The sequence below is a fragment of the Athalia rosae genome, chromosome 3 (assembly GCF_917208135.1).
Source record: "Athalia rosae chromosome 3, iyAthRosa1.1, whole genome shotgun sequence".
Taxonomy (NCBI): Eukaryota; Metazoa; Arthropoda; class Insecta; order Hymenoptera; family Athaliidae; genus Athalia; species Athalia rosae.
The window spans coordinates 23,969,192-23,993,469 of NC_064028.1; the positions used below are offsets into that span (position 1 = coordinate 23,969,192).

General features: G+C 43.1%; 1 protein-coding gene and 1 long non-coding RNA gene across 7 annotated transcripts in view; both read right to left on the reverse strand.

Moving 5' to 3' along the window:
• The window catches only part of LOC105686787 (nuclear receptor subfamily 4 group A member 2), a 29,272-nt gene extending 22,195 nt beyond the window's left edge, over nucleotides 1-7,077 (reverse strand). For both annotated transcript variants that reach the window (XM_012401918.3, XM_048651546.1), the window contains exon 1: nucleotides 5,654-7,077. In XM_012401918.3, coding sequence (XP_012257341.2) covers nucleotides 5,654-5,921 — 268 coding nt within the window. In that variant the 5' untranslated portion in view covers nucleotides 5,922-7,077. The remainder of the gene's footprint in view (nucleotides 1-5,653) is intronic.
• A 3,034-nt stretch (nucleotides 7,078-10,111) lies between these two features.
• LOC125500232 lies at nucleotides 10,112-18,303 on the reverse strand. 5 transcript variants are annotated; one of them, XR_007277473.1, is made up of 4 exons: nucleotides 17,443-18,303; nucleotides 17,260-17,373; nucleotides 13,132-17,102; nucleotides 10,112-11,563 (listed from the first exon to the last, which is right to left on the reverse strand). It is a non-coding gene; the product is annotated as an uncharacterized LOC125500232 (long non-coding RNA). The 5 variants fall into 5 exon arrangements; XR_007277471.1 differs by having other exon boundaries at nucleotides 13,124-17,102; XR_007277474.1 differs by lacking the exon at nucleotides 10,112-11,563 and having other exon boundaries at nucleotides 11,570-13,264; nucleotides 14,240-17,102.
• Between the last annotated feature and the right edge of the window lie 5,975 nt (nucleotides 18,304-24,278).

Here is a 24,278-nt window from a genome sequence, read left to right on the forward strand (position 1 = left end):
ACGTTCGATTCGAAATATGTACACCGAACGAAATATGCCGCCGCTTCTGCTCAGAGTTGCAGGATGAAGATGACGATCATCGATGTATAAAATAAATTTCTACACACCCGTACCGATGTACTTTACATACATGTTCGAAATTATACGTAGAGAGCCGATGGAAGTTAGCGCGTGCGATATTCAACCGCCTACGCAACCACGATATACGACGTGTATTTTAATCAATTTATCACCAACGATATTTGTACAGGTATACGTTGGTAGGTACATACCTGGTCGGAAAACATGATCAAACATATCTTATCCTACCTCTGTCTTATCCTATTCCCCGCTGTCTTATCCAATTATCTATCGTTCACATCCTATATCCTATTTTATCCTACGACACTCGTCCTTGCCCGGAGGTTTGCAAGATTTTCAACCAACGAGCAGGTATGCCGGCATATGTATATATATATATCTGTATGGATTTCGAAACCATCATCATCATCATCATATGGTGGAAATATAGCTGAAATGATAATTCCCTGATTTATGGATAATCCTCGACGTATACGACCGTGTGAAATACCTATAGTATATATACACGGTCTAGATGCGATTATGAAAACCTGTGGCAAGTAGGTTTTTTTCTAACCGTTTCTATTTTATCTTCTACGTGAATTATTGTAAAAATTTCTATCGAAATACCCAAAAAAAAAAAAAAAAATTACTTTTGGGATTTGGAAAAAAATTAAAGAGCGACACGTATACTGATATTTTATGCATGGCTAAAATAGGATCGTTTTCTACGCGTACACATATATATACATATGCGAACCGTGAATTTCTAATATCCCCTTTAGGTTGACCTTGTTCGTTCCCCTCGCGCTACCCCCTCAAAAACGACTTCCCTGACCTGGTGTGCCGCCCACGCCTGCACCCTCCGCTACGTCACACTAGCGTCGGTGACGTCACGGTAATGCCGCAGTTCCGTTTATCGATCTCCGGTTTAAAGGGTGGAGATATACGTACACGTACACCAGCTGACCAATGTGGAATCGAGACAGGTGGTGAATCGTTATACCTCGGAAAGCTATAGTGTCGCTGAAAATCTCTCGACAAATATTCATTCTCATTCTTCAAAAATCGAGTATAACCGAATCTCAGAGAATCACAAAGTGTTATTATCGTCGAAAATTCGATGGAATAATATTTCCCAATCAATAATTCATTCCAATTATTTCGAAGCAATCACGATTACGAATATCCCCGGTGGTTATAGCCGCGAATCTAATTTAGAATTATTCTTAGATTTTCCGTCCGTCTTTCGTGCGATCCACGAATATAGATGAGAAAAAGGTGAACGAGAAACCTCCCTCGATTCGATACGTAGTATGGATTGTGTCGCGAAATGGATCGTGTATAAAAGCTACCGATTATTATACGACGATTCGCGGCTCTTGATCCCGATCTCATTTCCATCGATCGAACTCATTCAATTACGCGGAGTCCCCGATACCGATCATCCGATTATCGTGCCGATCATTGTTATAATCGAAGGGTAAATCGGATCCAAATGAATTATTTTTTACGATCTCAACGATCGATCGATCGATCGGCCGACCCTTCGTATAATGACTCTATGATACAGACGAAACACACCGTATAATTCGACATTTGAAGGTACATTTTGCGTAGCCCGGACAAAGTTATCGTAATTTTGATCTCTTTGAAATAGAGAAATTTTCGTTGATGTTTACAAAGCAAGGAGGGACCGTGTAAAGTGGATATCCATGGGGCACGAGAAACGTGTAATTTATTTCCAACCTCTCGGCGACGTGCCGTTCCCATAATCCAAAGATCTCTTCGGGTTCTCTCTTACGGGTCTCATACCGGCAGGCAGTTCTATATGGGCTGTAGGCTAAACCGAGGCATATTATACCATACAGTTTCACTTGTAAAGGAAAAATAATTTCGCACGCGATCGATGCGATCCTAAATCATTATTATACACGACACTGTGCGTTTAACGTGTATCCGTTTCGAAACTATTGTAGTTTTCGAAGAGGATGTCTTCACAGCGTATGAGATTCACATGAGATTACCGGAAGATGGACTTTCGAAAAATCCGCATCGAGCTTGACCATCGCGTGGGTTTTTCGTTTCAAATGACCGCGTGGCGAACGTCGTGACGAATGTTGTAGTTGGAAGGGCGCATGTGGTGTCGATTGCTATTGGTACCTCGATGATCGTAGTGTACTCACCAGAATTGTGATCGTTTTTTTTTTATATTCTCTTTATTCCCTCAAACACCCCGTCCGCGTGAGATTTCACTGGATTTCATTAGATTCCCGTACGGTAATCGAAACACTGGCGCTCGGAGACATGAAAAAAGCTCCCTCCCCCGATCCGCTGATCCCCGAAGCTTTTTCAAAAGCTTTTTCTCTCCCGTCCGTCCATTAATCCCAACTTGGCGTCGCGATTGTTGCGATTTTATTGTCTATACATCCGCGGTCACCATCACCAGCACCGAAGTTCACGGTCGCATAAATTTTTCGAAAGCTCGCGGTCGGCGTATCGCTGAAACCCTGTGACCGGAAAATCGAGGGAGTATAATTTGAAATTCCGCATCCCGTCACAGAGCGAGTTCCGGCCGGTGGTTGGTTGACTGACTGACTGACTGCTTGGTTGCTGGTAGCTGGAGATCGTGACGGTGTATGTTCGACGGATGCCTGAAATAGCTGCGTCCTTGGCGTTGTCGTGACGTCTTAGGGCGTCGGGTCGATGCCAGCGGGGGCGGAAAGAAATGACGTCAACAACAGTATGACGCTCCGCATAACCGTCACGTGCTCAAAAGACGCGCGAGCAGGGGTGCGATGATGCCGCGCCGCGTCGCGACGCCGAACCCGAACCCGAGGCCAATATGTACCTATGCCTGGCGAATCGATATAGATTCGAAAAAAACCGAGCCACGCGAAGCGTCCGCTTTTCCGGCACCGTCGAAAAAAACAAAAATCGCCGATGTTTCCCGAATTGGAGAAAAAATATCCAAAAACAATGGAACTTGGGTGGTTTCTTTTTTGCGACGCGACTGATTCCCCGAGTTACCGCTCCACGGTGACTACACGGAATCATAATTTCCGTTGCGTTTCAATATTAGATCGAGGCGTCGTACCGCGTCGGCACCGAGCCAGCGGATGAGCTGTCAAGACGCTATAAACACGGTTCCAATTTTTACCGATCACATTGACCCTTTGTAATCGAACGATATTGCTCCTGCGCTAAAATTTTCTTCCTTTTCGTTCGATTTTTAACTACCGATTCGAAGATGAATGCGAACGGTTCGATCGTGACGAGGGTGCGAAAAATCGGTAACAGCTGCGACCGGAAGGCGGAAGAATGGAGGATGAAAAAGCAAATTAATAAAAACAAAAAACGAACGAAAAGAAGAGAGAGGAAAAAGAATAAGGAATTAAAGTCTTTGCGATGGAGAATTAGTGGCAGTCGCGGATCGCGACGTACGCGCGCGGTCCTTTCCGATGTATATATTTATAGTTTGTTAAGAGAAAACAATGCAGTTGGCCTGTAGGAAGTCGCTACTATTCGATCACTCCGGCACGTCTTTAGAACATCTTTTAGAACACTAAAAGTGTATAACATCAGGTGCAGCCGAGTGCCGATCGCGCGTAGGCCGCAGCTGCACGACAATCTTCGGCAGTGTATGTCAAACGATGTTACCTAAACTAAAAGCAAAAAAAAAAACTTACGCACGTACACTGCACTACGCCTGACGATCCGCGAGATTATGTAACTTATTACCGATCGTCCGGATCCAGAAGACAAAAAAATCCAAGACGACGAATTTTTTGAATTCACGCAGTCAAATAGCAAGATCATAACGGTCGCGACATCGACATCGAGCTTTTGCACGTTCGTTGCACCGCGTGAAATTCCGTCGATATTTCCGACAGATTTTTGATCGATTAAAGTGACTTGGAAGTTATGTGCGGTAATATAATTACCGCATAATGGAGTAGCGTATGCGATTGTGTCGATGGTGGAAATAGCTTGGGACTTAAAATAGATACGGGCAACTGTCGAAAATAGGTTTAACCCACTTGTGGTTCCGAAATGTACCTATGGGCAGCAAAACTTACACACACGTACACGAACGTGTATACCCTCGGTAAATCTGACCCAACGCGACGAGAAATTATGGTGCGAAATATGCACGACCATAAATTAAACGTCCCGTATCATTCGCGTAATTATAGAATCCGATATCGAAGCGTAAAATTGTTAATGATAAACGCTTTTACGATACAGTCGTAATGTCTCGTTACGTTTAAACCGTAAAAGAAATCGGATTCAGAATACCCAATCCAACGATAATAATCGGTTGGCAGCCAATGATCTCTGGTGCAAAATGAAATGGACGTAATCGTGAACCGGAGAGCTTGCACCAAGGAAATCGAGACTCGGAGCCTGATGATATTATTGTCAACATTTTGACCCGATGATATACAATTACTGATTATATGTATCGCCATTATACATATGTATTCCTACACGACTAACGTTCGGAACATCTGCTAATAATAAAATCTGCCCAAGCGATCATCAGCACGGATCTTTTTTCTAATGGATACAGGGTGAGTCATTTCAGACGCCGAGGAAGGGAGGAGCCTCGTTCGATTCTCTCGCCCAATCAACGCGCCGCACAGGGAAATATGAAAACAACGAGAAAAGTTCATTCAAAAATTTAGTATACTCGGCGAATGAGGAAGCCGAGTTGAGGTCAAGCGCGTTATCAGCCAAACGAAGCTCCTCCCATTCTCGTAGGTTTGGAAAAACTCACCCTGTATAACTTCGTACACCCTAGAAAGATGCGAGTGGTATACGTGAGCGCGTGATGTGTAGACGACTGAGATGTAATTCCAGAAAAATCCTTACAACTCAGACGTTGAACAGACGTGATATAAGAAAGAAGAAAAAAAAAAAAAATGAAGAAGAAAAGAAACAAAACGTTGATAATTCGAAGACCTTGCGTAACGCATCATGTGTGAACGTTGTATGCGAATCCCATGTGTAGTTTCTAAATCTGTTTCAATCAAATTTAACGCTGGACTGTTTAATGCGGAATTGAAATCACGGCTTTGTTCAACGTTGTATTTTTTTTTTTTCATTCTCCTCGTACACGATAATAGGTGGCGAGTGCAGTGCGCTACGCTCTTCGCTATTTGTCTTCTCTATTAGCTGGAGAGTGGCGATAACCATTCCTATTTCTTGCCCCGGTGGGTGAGGAACGAGAACCAATAGACGATCGGTATTCCCTCCGCGATTTACGCAACCAAACGCAATTGGCCGAAGCCTTTGCACTCAGCCGAGAGAGAGGGACCCGGAGGCGACCCCCTTGTACTACTTGCACCGCATCGACATCCGTCCATCGTTGTAACAGATGCACTCCGCATTGTTAATCGACGCACACATTCGCCCATACGTACCTCCCACGCGACGTGCTCGCGGTTCGAACTCGAAAAATGGATCGTGAGCGGAATGGGGATGAAAATTGTGAAAATAAAAAATACCGCTGAAATGAAAACTGACTTTTCTTCTTCTTGTTTTTTTTTTGCATCCGAATGATTAGTTTATAGTATACCGATCGACTTACACTTATTCCTTATATCGCGACGTTGTCCGACGGATTGTTCGAAGGATTCCAAATTTCTATGGTGATCGTCGTTGTTATTCGTGTCCGCGGGGGCCAAGGCGATCGCCGAGGCGACGGACGTGACCGACGCGGGAGGGCGTGTTTCGTTTAAATGTCTATTAGCTTGTTGAGCCAGGTAGAGTCCGCGTAGGTGCACGTGGTGCGCAGACCCTGCGTTACAGCTGGGTGTCGTAGTCTCCGTAATCCCGGCGCTCTCGACAGTACGCATTGCACAGTAACCGCGGATTATCACTGAAAAACTTTCCCCTCATCCGGGGGGGGTTCTTTGATCGCGTTACGAATAAGTTCTACCGATCACCATCCCCGAGCAGCCGGACGCCGGTCCGGGGCCGGGGCTAATCTTTTAATCAGGTCGACAGTACGATGTGGAGAAAATTTAAGCTCCTCGATAACGAGGAAACATTAGATCATTGCTGTGGACTCAGGCCGCGGAGGAGACCATCTCTTCATCCTTGCTACTCGATCGATGAATCGTCCAATTCGGCCCTACACGAACTCGGACACTTGTAATTTCGTTTGAGATAATCAACTTCGGAGGGACACTGCTTTTTTTTTTATCTTTTTTTTTTTTGAAACGATCGAGAATTACGATCTCCTCTGGTCCCGAAACACTTGAGTCAAATTCTTCTTGTCCATCTAACGATTTGTCACCGATGCGATTTTGTTATCATAATCGGCCCACCCGAACGTACATTTCCACGATTCGGTGTACCCGCGACGTTTCGTCTATGTCGTACGAACACGAAACACTGACACTTTAAAATCTTAGAGTCAACAGGTTGCAGTTTGGCGTCTATATGGTTTCCGACGGTGACCCGCGATCGACGATTTGAAAAATGTCATCGGCGATCGCGCAATTCGATGTCACTTTCGGCGATCTTCACTTTTTGTCCGTTCGTGTTCTCCAACCCTCGCGCGGAAGGGTGGCGCGTCAGCACCACGTGTACAGCGTGATCCGGATCTATAATTTTATTCGTTCGTTTTTTTTTCTTATCTCCTCAGCGAAAACTCTCGAGGTCTCTTTTCCGTCTCACTTTTGTTTTGTCGTAATTTTATTTTTTCGCACGCCACTGAAAAATCCTCGATCATCCGCTTCGACGCGTCGCACTGCGTGTATCGGGGTATGTTCGGACGAACGCTCGCGGAATTTCTGCACGAGGGTGGCCTACGGGATTCCGGCTGCGAATATTATCTTTCAATTCATATTCGGAAGGGGCGCGTGATATCGTTAAATTTTCCGGACAAGCGAGTAGATTTTTAAGGGTGAACGTTGCAAATACCGTACATCGAAAAAGCGAAATTCTCGTACAGTACTCGTCGGTCGTCCGCTCTAAAAGCCGGCCACCACGTAACTGACTCCGGGCATCGCGATGTTGCCCGCTATATTAAAACCGTACTGTGTGTAGCCTGGCGAACGGCACTTCGGTGACGTCACTGGATACGTCACGTCTCCCGCGGGCCGGATCGATGGACCACGACCGGGGCGCTTCCACTCGCCGATCGCCCCGGCGCTTGTGACGCGTCTCGATTGCGTCACGGGCTGCTACGTCACACAGGAGAGAGACGAAAACTCCGTACACCAGAACCATTGTACGTGTAACTCGTCGACCATCCCCGGCGATCCGGGGGGCGAGAAAGAGGGAGAAACACACACAGGTAGAGAGAGAGAGAGAGAGAGGGAGGGAGAGGGAGAGGGAGAGAAAAGCGTTCGCGCTCTTCTTGGGAAGTTCGCAAGGGCGATTTCGACGAGAGCGGACTCTCCGTCGCGTTGTCTTGGTCCGGGAGAACCCGCGGCGATCGGGGTGTCGACAGGGGTTCATTCATGGAGCTACCGTTATACCTATACTCTTGGTACGGTCGGACCCACCTAGCGAGTCCGGGAGCTGGAAGCCCGCGGGCTGCAGCACGTGGCTGCCCCTGCCTACCCGAGGGGTCAAATCGAGGACGACGCGCACCGGTCCCTGCTCCCTGAGACCCCACGCAACTCCTCAGAGGAAACAGCATCCCACAGGGTTGCTTGGTTGGCACGTGCTACCGCCCTCCCTACTCCCTACTCCTCATGATTTTCCTCAAGAGGAACAAGGCAACATGCCTCTTGTGCAATGGTTCGTCATCGATTACTCGCAACTCCCTTTTCTCTATTTTTTTTCCATTCGGGAGTCCGTCAATAGTGTTCAGGTATTGTGCGGCGCGGGTGACGATTATGCGATCGCCGGGCGTCGGATATTTTTCTTCGTGCGCTTCCGTACGGAAAGATGGTTTATTATCAAAGAATTATCCTCTCTACCTGTGCATACTACCCACGCGCGGTAACTTTTCAGCAGACCCGGTGTCACCTGAACCCCCTTAAATTTCCATACCGACGTCACGCGAACTTTCTCGAGATTCCTCCCTCCGCGTTTCGTATCTCCGCCGCACGTATTGTCGTATCGAGTGGAAAATTTTATTTTATTTCTTGATCTGCGTCACGCATCTCGACGAAGTTCTCCATGTATAGATATAGACGCACTCGTGGGGTGAGATAACGGGAAGACGAATACATCGAGTTGTGTAATTATTTTACATTTGGGGTGGAAAGGGCGGGTATTACTGCACGGGGACTTGTACAACTAGAGGTCACGTAACGATCCAGCTGCTGACGGTTGCAACCATTAGGCGTTCCTTACGTTTCGACAAAATTTTCTTTATTACCGTAATTATCGTAATTATTTTATTTATTCATTTATTCGCTCGCTTGTTTCATTTCTACATTTTTTTTTTTTCGGTTTTTTCCAATATACCTAATGACCAAACCTTGCCAAACTGCATGCTGCAACAAGAGTGACGAGAAACTATCCGCAGATGTTATGTATAGTTGTTTTAGTTTGTCTCGGTTCAGCGCATCGTTTAAATCTTGGCAAGAGAAGATAAAATGCCTTCGTTCGTTAGACGAAAAAAAGAGGCTAGAATCCGTTCTAGCTGACTAATCTAACAATAGCATCGAACCGCGCGACGGGACTATTGCGTGTCTAAAATGCTGAAGGAGACTTCCTATGAGATCGTAAACAGATCTCTGGCGCAAAACTCCCGAAGGAAGAAAAAAAACGATTTGAGGAAAGAGCGGAAGAAAAAAAAACGAAATACACGAAGTTACAAAAATTGAACGGATTTCTGGATCGATCGATCGGAACAACGGACATCCGTGGGCGAATCGATATCGAATCCTTCGGAAAGGATCTTATTCAATTAAAACATAAGACGTCTATTACGTTTTTCATTATCTCACGATATGACGCTAGCGCACGCGGTAGATCGCTCAATTCCTTCCCCCCAATAAACATAATTGACGATCACGTAATTGCTGATTACGAGATTCACGTAACTAACATAAAATGAAATAAAAAATCATACCCCCGTTATTCTCACCGCGATCATCATTACGATCATCGTGATAGCGACAACCTCAATCCACACTTCCTGTTCCTGGCTACAATAGTTGTGAGGATAATTTTTTAACGATTTTATAGTTTTCAAACACCGATCGGTAAGAAAAAGAACACATAAAAATAGAAAAAAATAAATAAATCGGTTTAGGAGCGGCCACCGATTAATCTGGGAAAAATCGATATCGCAAACGAGTTCGAATTTGAGACAACGATCTGATTATCATCGTCAACATGATCATCCCGATCGTCACATACGAGGCTGCACACCTGCCACGCACTGTCGAGAACCGGTCTTTGATCGGTAAACCAGGAAGGGACTGGCCGAGGGCGCCTGGTTTGCTTGCGCAACGATCCCCTGGATGTGTAAGTCGAGTTTGCATATACGTAAATGGGAGGACGTGTCCCTCTCGGTGCCCAGGATTTGATATCGTCGGAAAAAACTTCAAAACCGCGATTGAACGAAAAATGCAAAACTGGTGAAAAAAAGTCGGGTTGGAGTAAAATTTGAGAAAACTAAGAAACTATGTCGAAGCTGCGGATCTTTAAAGGCGATCGGTTTTGACTTGGGATTAAATATTTCGCTATCTTGGTCCTTCAAATTTACGATCATACCGAAGACCGATTATTTTTTACCGATTCTGTTTTTTTTCTCATACCGATTATCGGTGGGTGCGGCTGAATGAGTCGCAAAAATTTCGGTGATCCGTGTTAGTCGGGCTTATCAATATCCAATATTTTAAGCTCATCCTAACTTCCCAGACGATTTTAATAATATTCTGCAAGTCCTCTTATTCATCGGATCGGTGAATATCAAATATCTGTGGAATTCGAAGAGACGGAAGAAACGAATCAAAAAATGAAAAAATTTAATGAAAACACATGCACACCGGCGTAGAATTTTAAATGCTTGTTGATCGATTGATTTTTATTTATGTACCAGATCAATATCCCGAAAGATTATGAGATAGTCGTTTTGAGTTTTGATTTTTCGTATATAACATTCGAAATAATCGTTAAAACATCGATCGTTCCCTTCCACGTTCTAACATGTTCCCGTAGTCCACAATTTTATTCATTTTGTTTCCATCATACTTTTTGCGAATGATTGCAAGTCGATGATAAATAAATAAGTAGGAGGAGGTTGTAACGGGCGTTGGATCAACGCTGCGGAGTGGAATAACGATTCGAAGTGACCGTCCATTAACGAAGAAATTGAAAGTATCTGGTAATAAAATAAATTAGGCAGACACGTATACGTGTTTCACATCATCTGTGTGGGTCGACTACTCCTATTCAACCGATTATGTAAGTTCACCATCTCCGTGGGATTCATTTCTTCTCGTTTTTTTTTTTTTTTTTCTTTCGATTATTTCGTTTCTAAATAAAATCTCTTTATCCCCATGATCGGATGTTCGTTTGCTATCATACGAATTCGATTTTGCACTAGAGTGCTGTATGAACGGGAATGAATTTCGAAGCTCGTGAATCAGGCAATCCGATTCCACGGATAATCGAATCAAGGTTTCAAGTTTTAAAAAAAAAATTTCCATAACATCCTCGCTAAATACTGATATGTTAAATACAACTAGGTTTCGAATAATTTACACAATATCAAAAAATTCTTACCGATCTCTGCAACACCTCTTCCGATCAAGGATCAATTCATCGTGATCATCGATTTCTGAAATTATTTCTCTCGCTTATACATGCCTGTTTTAAAGAAAAAATATTCGTCACATTCGATCGTCGAATGGGTAAAATTTAACAAGCATTTTAATGGCCAAATTATTATAACTATTCGCCACGTATATTACATCGCGCGTAGTCTATTAGAATAAGTCTGGGTGACGCATTAATGCGATAATTTAATGGAAAAAAGAAATAACAAGAAGAAAACAGAAAAACAAATAACTTGGAAAAAAAAATAAATACGGACAAGGAAAAAGACCACCGGCCGACACGGAAGTTGATTGAAAAAAAAAAAAAAAAAAAAGAAATCGAAAAAATCTGAAAAAAAAAACTTGACAAATAAATAAATAATCAATGATAATTGGCAGATGTGTATTTGAGAAAAATATATTTCCTTCGATAATTCCGACTCACATCCTCGCGCATCGTTGAGAAAAAATCAATCGTTAGAGATATGGTTCTAAAATGGAAACTGCTGCACCCTAACCAGACTATACGTCTTACCGATCTCAAGAGTGGAACTTTGAATAAGAATAATGTCGAACCATTTGCGGTTTTGTTTGTAAGTATATAAGTGGAGCCTGTATATAACTAGGAGCAGACATCTAGGCGGAAGATGCAAAGCAAAAGGTTCTAACCGAGAAAATAATTGAACACGCTGTCATTCCGAAATAGGTATGACGATTCATTCCACGGTGCCGGTTATCCAGTTCCAGTGCGGTGCCGGTTAGCCAACCTACAACACAGTTACAAATGAATGATTATTAGATATACTGTATGCTACATAAAGCTCGACCAAATGTTAGGTATAACCATCCCGGTATCGAAGCACCGCAAGGATGTCTGGAAATCTGCGATCGGTATGCGAGTTTGTAAATCAACGGGGTGATCATCTTAGAAATCGTTATTTAAAACTAACGAAAAAAAAATGAGAAAGAATACGTGCGGAGGTGGCCTCAAAAATCCTCATCTTCGTCCTTGTTTTCGACTTGTTTTATTTTTTCATTTTATTTTTTCCAGTTTTCTGAAACGAGTGATAAAAAATGAAAAATAGAAAAAATGAAATGAAAAAAAAATATTACGGAATCCTGGTCCACGTTATTATGCCTGACATCGATATCTGGTACTATAGTGTTCGGAATGACCACCAGTTGTGTTCAAGGATAGGTAGAAATTATATAGATTTTACCGGTGTTGTTCGCCAGGATATCGTATATGTGGTTTAACTTGATACTTGTGCAGTGCTCCCAGTTATAAACTTATACCTACTACTGCACGTGTATATATATATATATGTATACAAACATCGAATGCAAATTCGTTCAGGATTTATACTGGATGATAGAGCAATGCTAATTATAAATCTAGTCCTTGGCATACCAGTCGATGTTTCGCATTAAAAAAAAAATCAAATAAATAATAAAAAAAAAAAAAACGAGTAACTAAAAAGAAACGAAAAAGAAGCGAAGATGAAGATTATAAAATAAAAAATATAAAAATGCGCACAAAAATAAAAGAGAGAAAAAACAGTCTCATCCTCGTCATGCTCTAGCGCTCGGCACACCGATCGACCAAGGAGCCGGATCGTTGTGAAAGTCGAAAAATTTGCCCATGTGCTATCAAAAACTGGTCCGCATTCGACGATCTATTTTCCCAAGCCGAATAATAGCAATCGCGGTGAACAACGGTTGAAAGAAGAAAAAAAAAAGCACAAATTTCTACCAGCGACAAGACACCGAAAATTTCAAAAACGAAAATTAAAAGGAGATGCGACAATGGGGTCAATAATTGCACTCGTGAATATATTCAACCACGGTTGAGATTCTATAATCAGACCAGTACGAGTGTGGTGAACGATCGTTCCATCTTTTTCTTACGAAATTTTTTTTTTTTTTTCCTCTTTCCATCGGTACGGAGAAAAAAAAAATGTAAAAATAAAATCAGTACGAGTATGGGATCGTGACGCGAGATTATTTCACACTTTCGCGACAACACCTATTTAATAACAAGCTTGTGCAGGCAATCAATTATGGGAGGAATACATGAATTAAAGAGCGTAAAAAAAAAAGAAAAGAAGACAATGTTGAAAAATAAAATTATTGAAAAAAAAAAAAAAAAACAAACAAACGAAAATAAAAAATGTACGCGAGAAGAAGATGTAGAATAACCAGAATCTCTTGTAATGTTTAAAAATTGTTTACGCTACGAGTGTAACATAACTGCGAAATACCGCGTCAGCAGCGCGTATAATCGCAGATTAGTGACTAGATGAGGGGTACTTGTGTATGTGGTGTACCCGTGTACCCGTGTAGTATACGCTGCGTGTGAAAGGGAAAGCCGAATGCCCGCGGCGGTCTTCAGCCTCTTGCGGGCGCTTTGTTCGCCTACGTTCGATCCTCCGCGATGACTTTCAACCTCCGACCACCTCTTTCTCGCACTGAAACTGATCAGACTTTGCATTATAATACACTCCCCTGTGCCAGCCGTCTTCCGTTATTGTCAATGTTCAGGAGATAAAATGTATACTCGCACCCTCTCCGGGCGGGAGGGAGATCCGTAAAGGCCGAGACGAGCACAACCGGAAGATGCGTGAAATCGACGCGCTTGTACGGGTGTTCGTTAATATTAAAGAATCATTAAAAATATCTCATAATATTTAGCTTTCCAAAAAATCATTGATGTCTCTTTCAATTAGTGAACGGAGATTGTACGGTTCGGGATATCTGGATAAACCCAACTTCGTGTGTATAATGATACGGTGGTCTTAAAGTATATAAGGTGAAATTGAACGTGTATATATACATACACATGTATAGTGCCACCATGCGAACTCTGACACCAATTCTAAACCTTCTAAGGAATTAGAATCGTGCAGCGTTGCGAACTGCAGGACTTGCGTGTCGTTCGTCAGGTCAGGTGAATATAATTCTGAAAACACACTGTACGTGTATCAGCGGTGTGAATTCCTGTATCGCAAAAAGAAAAAAAAAACCATGAATCAAACAAAATGAAAAATAATTCGACTTTTTCGCGGGTGAATCATTCATCGTACGGTTACATCCGATTAGACTCTGTGGGTATCAGCCATTCACTCGATTCGATTGGCTGCTATAATTTGTATAATGAAATTTTGAAGAATCCACTTGTCGAAAATTCATTATACCTCGGGTACTATTTTTATTTTTACGACGTTGCGATTACCTTAGTTGTGATACACATAAAATTAGGTAATATTTTAATAATAATTATAAGTTGAGCGTAAGCAGACTCCTTCCACACGTCCGTCACGTTTCAGCTTTAATCCCCGCATATGTATATATATAAGAGTCTTCGCGCAAGTTTATAATTTATATACAACACGTCTTTTGGTATATATCAATACAAATTCGAGAGATCAGATAGAGTGTCTTACTTTTGGCAATTAATTAACTATTCAGCCTCCGACTCCTTCGTATGTTCCCCCAGGGTAGAAATTCTCGCACTGCCCACGGTGGCTAGCTTATAAGCGCAGCTCGACTTGCTTCGGCTTTCCGTTTGCGACAACGTTGACTGGATACCTTTTTTTTTTTTTTTTTTTAATTTTTTTTCGTCTCTTTTTTTTCTATTTTCAAACCGAGAACGGTGCGTTTTTTTCTACTCCAATTCATTATTATCCTTTGCGGTAACCCTGCAGGAGCCGGTGACTGAACAAAAAAAAAAAAAAAAATAGGAAAAAAAGAGTTGAACATTGCAGAGGATTGATAAAAGCGTAAATGGTATCAATCAGATACGATAGTGATAAACCGAAAACAGTCACGCATAGATATACAGTCGACTCTCTGTTGCAACAAATACATCGATTGTTTTAAACGAGATCACGAATACCCAGGGGGCTAACAATTACGGTGGGTGGTGTACTTCGGATAAGCAAAGAAGAAAAAAAAAACGAAATTCGAAAAAAAAATGACCGTACGATTCCCACCTCCCCCTTTTGGTCATATCGAATTCATATAAAATTAACGCGAGTGATCAGATCACTCGAGTAATCGATAAAATTATTTGAGATAAACTTGACTCGAGAAGACGAAAGCTCTTGAAGAGTCAGTTACTTCTGTCCCGATCGTATGATTCGAATTCCGAGTTCCTTTTTGTCGTAATTCGTCCTGCATAGGTATACTCGGTTTATTCCTTATTAGCATAAGGACGTGACGTTAAAACAGGGGGACGATGTTAACCGGTGCAATAAGGTATGAGTAGATGTGTACGTGTAGCATATATATATACAACAAGTCCTCAGTCGCAATGAACGTAAAACGTTACACGTCGCTTAAAGTTGCGCGTACCGGTCGCGTCCCTTTGGGATAAACTCCCGAAGAAATTCATACAGCCGCTTCCGCGTTGCTATGCTGATTCGGTTATTGTCCTGTCCACAGCTCCATATTACTCCCCTACCTTTGCACACCGGCAGCGGCAGTCCCCGGCTTTTACATGCTGAGAAAGCTTCTGCAAAATCTGGCGTATGTGTACACCCCATACGTCGCGGTGATGGTGCAGATTGTTTCACTAGCGCATAATTAACCGTACGTGAAATTTTCCAAGAACTCGATGTCAGGTGAATAAAATTCATCCGTGACGATGATGTTTGACGAGTGATCGGGGTTTTTTTTTCTTGTTTTTGAGCGGATGAAAATTCCAACGATCGTTGTAGATATAGCACAATGAGAATGCGTACGATAGGAATAAATTTGAAGTATTGCGTCCACGGAATATGCAGAACTTCCAGGAGACGACATACCTATATCTACGTATCCGAGCCAGTCACAGGTACGGGTAGAGCGTACACGTTTAGTCGCACCTCTGTAGTATAATATTTACAATTGTGGGCACGCAGAGATCCGCTCCACATAAGTATTGTATGTTAATAGGTACCGAAGTCTAAATATTCATTGTATATTGCACTATTACGAGATAGCATCTTTTAGTCTACAACTATAACTAAACTTCAACTATGAAAGTCGACGTGGCCAAAGATACGTACGTACTCCGTACCTAAGAGGCCGCGAAACCCGATACTCGCAATTCTTCAAGAAAATATGACTCTAAATCATCCCGGTCTCGACACCTCGCGCACGGTGTAATTCCTAACGTACACTAGACGCTACAGGGATGATATTGCCGCCGTTTCACCCGCGCGCTATTCCGCGAACACCGCCTAGTTCTACCGTATGGAATGATGCAAAACTACCGAAGATGAAAATACAAGAGTTTACGGGGAAAGTTCGTGTACAGGTATAGTCAGACTTCACGCATCTAAGACGTTACTCATTTATTTTATTCCTTTATTTTATTTTATTTTACTTTTTTACTTTTTATTATTATCCTTATTTTATCATCACGGATATTATTTCACCTCCATATATTGAACCGCGGTACCGAAGAAGAAAGAGGCACATTACCGGGTAACAACACCGTACCGATCACGAGATTAGACGAAATATATTAGTTGTTTTTTTTTTTTTTCTTTCTATCTTCCAACATTTCTTATTCGTTTCTTCTTTTCTTCCCAATGGTTATAATCGTATACCGTGAACTCTCGCGATTATATGACGTGCCGATGCAATTATAGATCGCTTTTATAGATCTCTTCGAACTCCCTGTAGCCGCTCGCCCCCGTGTCGAATCGATGCGTCGATCAATTTTGATTGAAATACAATAATAACGTTACATTATATCACCTGAATTTCTAGAAACTCTTCCCCTCGAGATCACAACGAGCTTGTGAACTCTCTTTTAACGTATCAACGTCTTATCATCTACCTTGTTACTTCGGTGCCATGTAGAACAAAAAAAAAAAATAACAATTTCACGAATTCTTGATAACGATCAATGCGAGATTACGGTAATTTCATTGTCCCACCGGCTGCAATCGGCGGCTAATCTCGGTAACGAGATAAGGTAATGGAATATTAATATTATCCTTATTATTATTATTGTTGTTGTTGTTTTTTTTTGTTTTTTTTTTTTCTAGTTTTCCTGTTACTTAAGAATACTCAACCACTTCTCGTGTCCAAGTTAAAGCAGATTGTTGGTTATTACTTGCACATTAGCTAACCAGTTTGGTACGTGCGGCTCGTAACTCGTAAGCTTCGTTATATATATGTACCCGCTATGTGTGGGGGGATGATGATCATCGGCAACGGCTTTGCCACGGCAGTAGTAGCGACCGTGTGGACGAAGGAAATGCAGAAGTAGCAGCGGCAACGGCAGCGGCAGCAGAAGCACCAACGGCTCATCACCTATGCAAATTATACAGTAATGTAGCGCTCCGCGAATCGAAGACATGTGCAGCATATGAGAGTGCATATATACACACGTATGTAGCGTACGGGGTACCAAAGAGATACACCTATGTTCATGTACATTCGTATATATATATATGTATATATACCCTACCTATAAAGTCTATAGGTTGCACGAAAAGAGTCACCACGAATTCATTACCCACGATCTTTGCTGCTCGCCTTATCCCCCTCCCCCATCGCCTCCCCCTTCAAGAGTGCACCGGCTCTAAAGACGAGGATCCGAGTTAAGATCGGAGACTTAGTTAGTATTTTATACGTATAAAATGTACTCAACCGCAATTCAAACCGCAAACAATTTATGGTATAAGCGGTGTACGGTACGGTGGTGTATGCCTACCCGGTTTAATGACTGCACTCGTTGAACCGACGGACGAGATACGAGTTCGCGTAATATTCGGTGTTAAGTTTCTATGTTAAAACGACGAAAAGTATCCACTGATAGCGGTAAACAGGATCGCGGTAAACGCCGATTGAGATATACCTATGCGTCGTAGATGCACGCAGGTGTTATTCGATTAGATAACATTATACGGAGAAGAATACTGGACGCGTGCGAAAAAGTGGGTAGATCGTGGACGCGATAAAATCCGGTCCGTTGCACCTAGATAATCTGAATGTACCTGTGTACGTGTAGTTAATAGGCCGCTTATATCCAGGACGCGAACGCGGGACGCGCGCGAATGTATATATAAAATAACGCGGAGAGTTGTCATTATGGCGCGAGCGTCGGTGTGTAATTGCATCTGTTACAATCGACGATTAGGAATCGTAGCGAAGGATCATACGGAGGGATAGACGGATAGATAGGCGATGAGGATAAACGCTCGTGTCAGCGCAGGTACCTGAGCCGGGAGTCTTTTAAAGAGGAGGTTAAAAGTATCGGGGGTACGGTAGGCATGTATACAGCGTACGGTTGCGCGGACTGTTCACTCTTCATCGTTAGAATCCACACACAGGACAGCGGATAGGTATGAGAGTTTTGCGAACAGTGTGAGGAATATACACGCGGCGTATTCCCGCACCTTCGCACGACGTCGTTTCGCCGTAAGATCCTGTTCGGTACGAGGGCGGGGAGATACCGAGAGACTGAAAGCGTAAGACCGAGACCGAGACTAAGGACTGCCGGAGAGCTTTGAGAAAGAACGCTGCGCCAGCCGGTAGGTATACCCAGATGATGAAGAGGAAGAAGAAGAAGAAGAAGAAGAAGAAGAAGAAGAAGAAGAAGAAGAAGAAGTAGTAGTAGGAGAAGAAGAAGGAGAAAAAGGATAAGGAGGTGGAGGTGGAGGTGGAGGTGGAGGTGGAATAGCGGTGGGTGAGCCGACCTCTGACCCCAAGGGGCGCGGGGACCTTGCCTCGCTGGCATGGCATGGCGAACTACAGCGTAGCGGCATAAACTATCGTGCAGCCCGGTCGAATAGCCCGCCTTTCACTTCGAAGACACACACATATAGTTGGGTCCGATGTTAGCCAGGTAGTAGGTTGGTACCGAGTGAGTGAGCCGAGCCCGTCGTCGCGCGGACCCCATAGACGTAGGGAAAACTCCTCTATACACACGTTCGAAGAGGATCGCCGTACACAGCCGTGTATACCTATGTACCGATACCCATGTAACGCAACAACCAAAATCAAATTTCACGTCCGATGGTACCTCTCACGAATCGATTCGATACGATTCGATCTATTGATCTCCCGCACCCGGGACTTTCTTACCGATTCGTGCGGGCGACGCGAATCTACGAGCACCGCGAATCGCGATTGGCCAAATTTTCGAATTTCAGCCGAAGAATCGTCGATCCTCTCGGTTCTGAAATTCCGACGACCTTCGTCGGTTTTATCGTTCGATAAAAATTCACCTGATATCGTTACGATATTTGTTCTACGTCAATGGTAGTCGCTAAGCGCACCACCGGTACGGCAGGTTATACCTTGCGGGAGTGCCGAGCGTGCGATATTACGATATTACATAGCAAATCTCCATGCGTCCTGGAGACAGTTTTAACATCTCGCTTGAGCTCTCTAGGCCTCGATGCCCTCAAGTTTTGACCCGGCCGATCGCAGGAGGTCTGAGCAGGGGGAGAGAGAGATGGGAGAGAAAGAAAGAAAGATAAAAAAAAAAACATATCGGCGATACCAAGGACTCGAGTCTTCAATTTTAATTCGACGATGTGTTTTTATTGAGCTGTTCGATTTCAACGCTAGCCGTCCAATCCGTCTTGAATCGAAGCGAGAGAAATAAAATAAAATGCCTGTATATATATATGTATACGTACGAATGTTTCGGAGTGATGACAAAAGGTCATCATGCGCAATTCGTGTAAACGTAGTTCAGTTATTGTACACGGTTGCTTTAGTTGTCATGTTGACGTCCCTGATTAAATGTGTACCATTAATAACGATCCGTATCACGAAACAATTCTCCGATAGAACCGCTATAGTTATGACAATGACGTCAACGATGACGAGATACGTACGATAACCGCGCGGATCGGTTCACCGAAGTACCGGGGTCGGTTTATCTATCGGTCCTTTGTCCTTGTCAACCGATCGGCGTCACATACCGCAAAGACTGTTAATCGGCGAACCCGGATTATCCGAAGAAATTCCACATCGTCGATATACGGGAATGCGCGTACTACGTGTCTCTGTACACGCATGTAGGCGAAGCACGCACATCTGCACTTGCCGGATCGTTGAAATTCGATCGATCAAAAATCGATTTCAACGATATACCGCCGAAAGGCAGCGCGAGAACCGCACAAGTGCAATTATACGCCACGAAACGAAATAAAAAATAAATAAATAAATAAAAACACAGAAAAAAGTATCAACACCGACGATTTACAGATGCTAAAACGTGGAAGAGGAAGAGCTTTAAAAGGTGACTTTGTGCGACCCCACGACCCGCTGGTTGGTCTTACGTAACCCGGGTATAGAGTATCGGGTCGCGCCGATTTCCGATAGTGCTGCACAAGCTATCTATATATGTATATTTGCAATACACATTTCTATATATATATATACATATATATATATATATCCATGCAGGTTATGTACCCTATACGATGAGGTGGTCCGCATAGTTAGCTATCATTACGTATCTGTGTAGTGTATATAAACCTGTATAAGAAGGGAGGTATTTCGAAAGTGTGGGACGAACTCCGGGACGAATGTTTCTAATCGTGGCGGTATGGGGATACACATAAGTGTAATGTGTACGTATATATACACGTGGCTATGTATATAGCGTTCTGCGGCACATGGCAGGCGTATATACGAGTTTTGAACTACTCGACACGGAGCACAAAACCGCCAAGAGTGTTGCCTATGAACTACATAATGATATTATATTATTTTCCTGCATAATCACGAGATGTATAAAACGTGTATCCTCGGGGGCCTTTATATCTTGGATTAAACTGTATGTACGCGTATATACATATATATATGTATATATGTATATAAATATAAACATATTATATGCATATATCGATATGTACACACTTTGAACTATGGCGAAGGGATCGCGCGTCGCTTTCGGAGCAACGTCAAGAGATCATTGCAACTGTTCGTCGTGTATACATACCTATGTACGCAGCGCCTTCGTCCATTGGATGTATATTAAAATATAACGCATACACATCCCGGTCTACATAGAAAACAACACATCTTGCGTTACAATAAGTTGCACCGTTCGATCTCACTCGCATTATAACAAGAAGACAATAGCAGCGTAGGCGAAACTCCTCGCGTTCTGTTGTCGAATCCAAGTAAAAATGTCCACCTGATCGAAAATAAAAGACGAAGAGAAAAAAGTATGGAAATTTAAAATATGAGAACAAATAAATTACCGGAATGAAAGAAAAAAAATAGAAAAAAGCTCCGAACGCGAACGATTCTTTACTCCTAAAGTCTCGTTCGATCGGCGACTTGCACCACCTCCACTACCACCACCACCACCAACAGCGGCAGCAGCGGCAGCGGCAGCAGCAGCAGCAGCAGGTTGCTGTCTCTCCAGTCGTGTGTAACATTTATTATATTTAACGTGTACGTATATATACGTATAAATATTACACATCATATATGCATTATACTCGCGGAGAGCAAAGCCGCCAGTGGTTCAGGAGAGACCTACTCGAACACGTTCTTTCTCTAGTACGGGCGTCACTTCCCGGGGCATACGGGCGATTAAATACCACTACACGCGGATAAGGGGGAACTTATAAAAGGGAGATGGGGGAAAGAGGTGAAACGATTCTACGCGCCGGTGCATATTGCGAAATTCCCTGCGAAGGAGTCAAGATTTTACAGGAGAGTGTGAACACGGAGTCGGAGCTGGTCTCTGTCCGCGCGGGACTGGATATGATTCCCTAACTACCCGTATCCCAGCGTATGATCCCGCTGGGAGCTCCCGCATTTCTATAAATGTCGCTTTTACGGGGTTATTCAGGGGGGTGGGGGGGGGGGGGGGGGCGAGGAAAGGGGAAGCCGCGCCGTGTTCGTTAGACTTTTCGACGGAGCTTTTACCACAACGCCTGGATTGTATAATGGGAATTTGATGTTGTACGACGGAACGAGTTGAGAGTAACGAAAGAAAAAAAAAAACAAAAAACAAGGAGAAAAATGATTCTTTGAAGCTCGGCGTCCGCCCGATGACGGGGATCGGGACTCAGGAATGCGTGGACTGGAGTGTTGCAGAGGTGTCGAAGCATTTCTGAGCGCACCCACCTCCGTAGTATTATGTTTTGTAGTCGCGTAGAAAGACTAGAAGAAACCATAAGCTCGCGTTCGCATCGTCGACCCGACGACACGGTCCCGAGCCCCTGAGGTACCCCAGGGATCGAGAGAGCATTATAAAGCCGATGCGAGACCGATCGCGATAAAGAAACAATCGAACTTAGGGTATACGCCCACGATCCTCAATAAACCGTTTGAACATTCAATTGTGTCGTTCATTTTAGCAGATAAGAAAATGTATAGGTACCAAGCGATGAGCACGGGCGGTTCGATCTATACTTATTGTTAATATCGAACTACGTGTATATAGATGCGCGCATGTATATACTTAAAAAATTTACATCATACATAGCGGTCACAGGGATATAAACGGTACGATATATTTCGCGACGATTAAAAATATCGAGAACGTGAATTCCATTAATTTTATTTCAAAGGTAGGTAGGTACGTAGGCGAGCAGGTGATGATCGGATACAACAAACGAAAATAGATAAATGATCGAAGTAACGCGAACGCGTACATGTAAAAACCGATAATCATTTCCTCTACGTGACCCGAGGTCGTAGAAGGTATAAGAAAGGAGGGGAAAAAAGAAACGTAAAAAGAAAGAGAAAGACAGAGGCACCGCGATTAAATCCAGGACTATGCGGAGAGCCTTGTAATAACTCCGGATTAAGATTAACACCGTGAGCAAGAAATGGTTTTACGAGCTCGAATGAAAACCTGTAGATTGATTTTTTTCCATTCGTGTGTCTGCGGTCGTCAATTTTTTTTTTTTCTCTATATACTCGGCTCATTAGAATTTCCGCACTTGTCGGGCACTGTACCGTACGTATATATTCGCAAATTTTTCTTCTGAAATTCCAGCACTTTCTCGATTTAATCGCTCGCGCATCTGTACCATATGAATATGACATCTGTACATTGATCACGGGTTCTCGGAAAGTTGGTTTTATTATATGGGTTATAGCCACAATACCAGTCTCTAGTGTGGCGTATATGCAAGCGAGAAGGAATTGAACCCGGGACTAGAGAGCGTGACCTCAAGACGTGGGCGCGAGCACAAACGCGCGGTACCCAATCAATTTGATTGTCCTCAACGAAAGAGCATATTATACACAAACACACCTACGACGAGGTTTGTCCGATACCGTATAATAATATGCGTGATATTTATGGTAATTTGCACGCGTTCGAGAATTCTAATTAGCCCTAACTCAACAACCCCTCGAAGACCGGCTTATAAAATGATCTCCAATTTGTCCAGGTTATCGTAGATTTTCACAAAAATTTCCCATATCAAACAATGAAGAGATGAGGAGAGAAAAAATAAAATAAATAAATAAATAAACAATTCCTCTTCAATTCACGTTTCCACCGATAAAGTGTGTGTTTCTGTTGTACTCGGCGCACCTTTGGCATAAACGATCGACGTTAATTTTCGCTTTAAGCTGTGGAGGGGTGAGGTGAAGAGCTGCTTAAAGGTATGTACGTATAAGATGTATAATAATGACGTAATTAAAAGCTCGCAGCGGTTACCACGAACAGCTCTTCGCCGAGTTCTTAACAATCTCTTCTCTCCATTCCTCGCTCGCTCAACTCCTCAGGTAACCTTTGGTCCTCCCGTGTCGATTATCGTCGTGACACACCCGACCTCGGATTTGGCGCCTGTCTTGCGCGCTTTCGACAGCTATCCGAGCTGAGCTCTTCTTCTTCTTCTTCTTCCTCGTTTGTTTTTTTTTTTTGTTTTTTTTTCGACTCTTTTTTCTGCATCATCTCAAACACAAGATGACGACCACGTCGACGATCAGAAATGCAGAATTTAAATTCTACAACTGTGAATAAATAGGCGGTCGCGATCGTCGCATCTTCGATTTTTCTTCTTCGTCGTACGATGCGACGATGGGACGAAAAATTTAATTTTCAATTCACCGTCGATATGTAGATGATGTTGGGGTAGATACGGGGAGAGCTGCTGGTATCTCTTTATTGGGGGCCTAAATCAAGTGGTGTATAACGTTCTTCTTTAGTTTCGCGTTCTCTTCCGCGTATATATAGGATACTTTCGCATCAATTCGCCTTAAGAGTTGAATACGCGGTCGTGTCTCAACGATAGAAAGACAATCGAATCGCAATCATCGTAGGGTACGTACTTCTTATACCATTGGAATAATGATGATTTGCATTATTCAAAGCACGAGCAAATCGAGGTGTAGGTATGGTACCTACAATATAGCGTGTATACCTGTACCTATAATGTACACGGTGCAGCAGCGGCAGATCAACGAAGAGAAACGTAGAACGGCAATAAACGCGTTTTCTATGGGAATCAATGCACATATACCCATACAAACTGTATAATGATATATGAATTT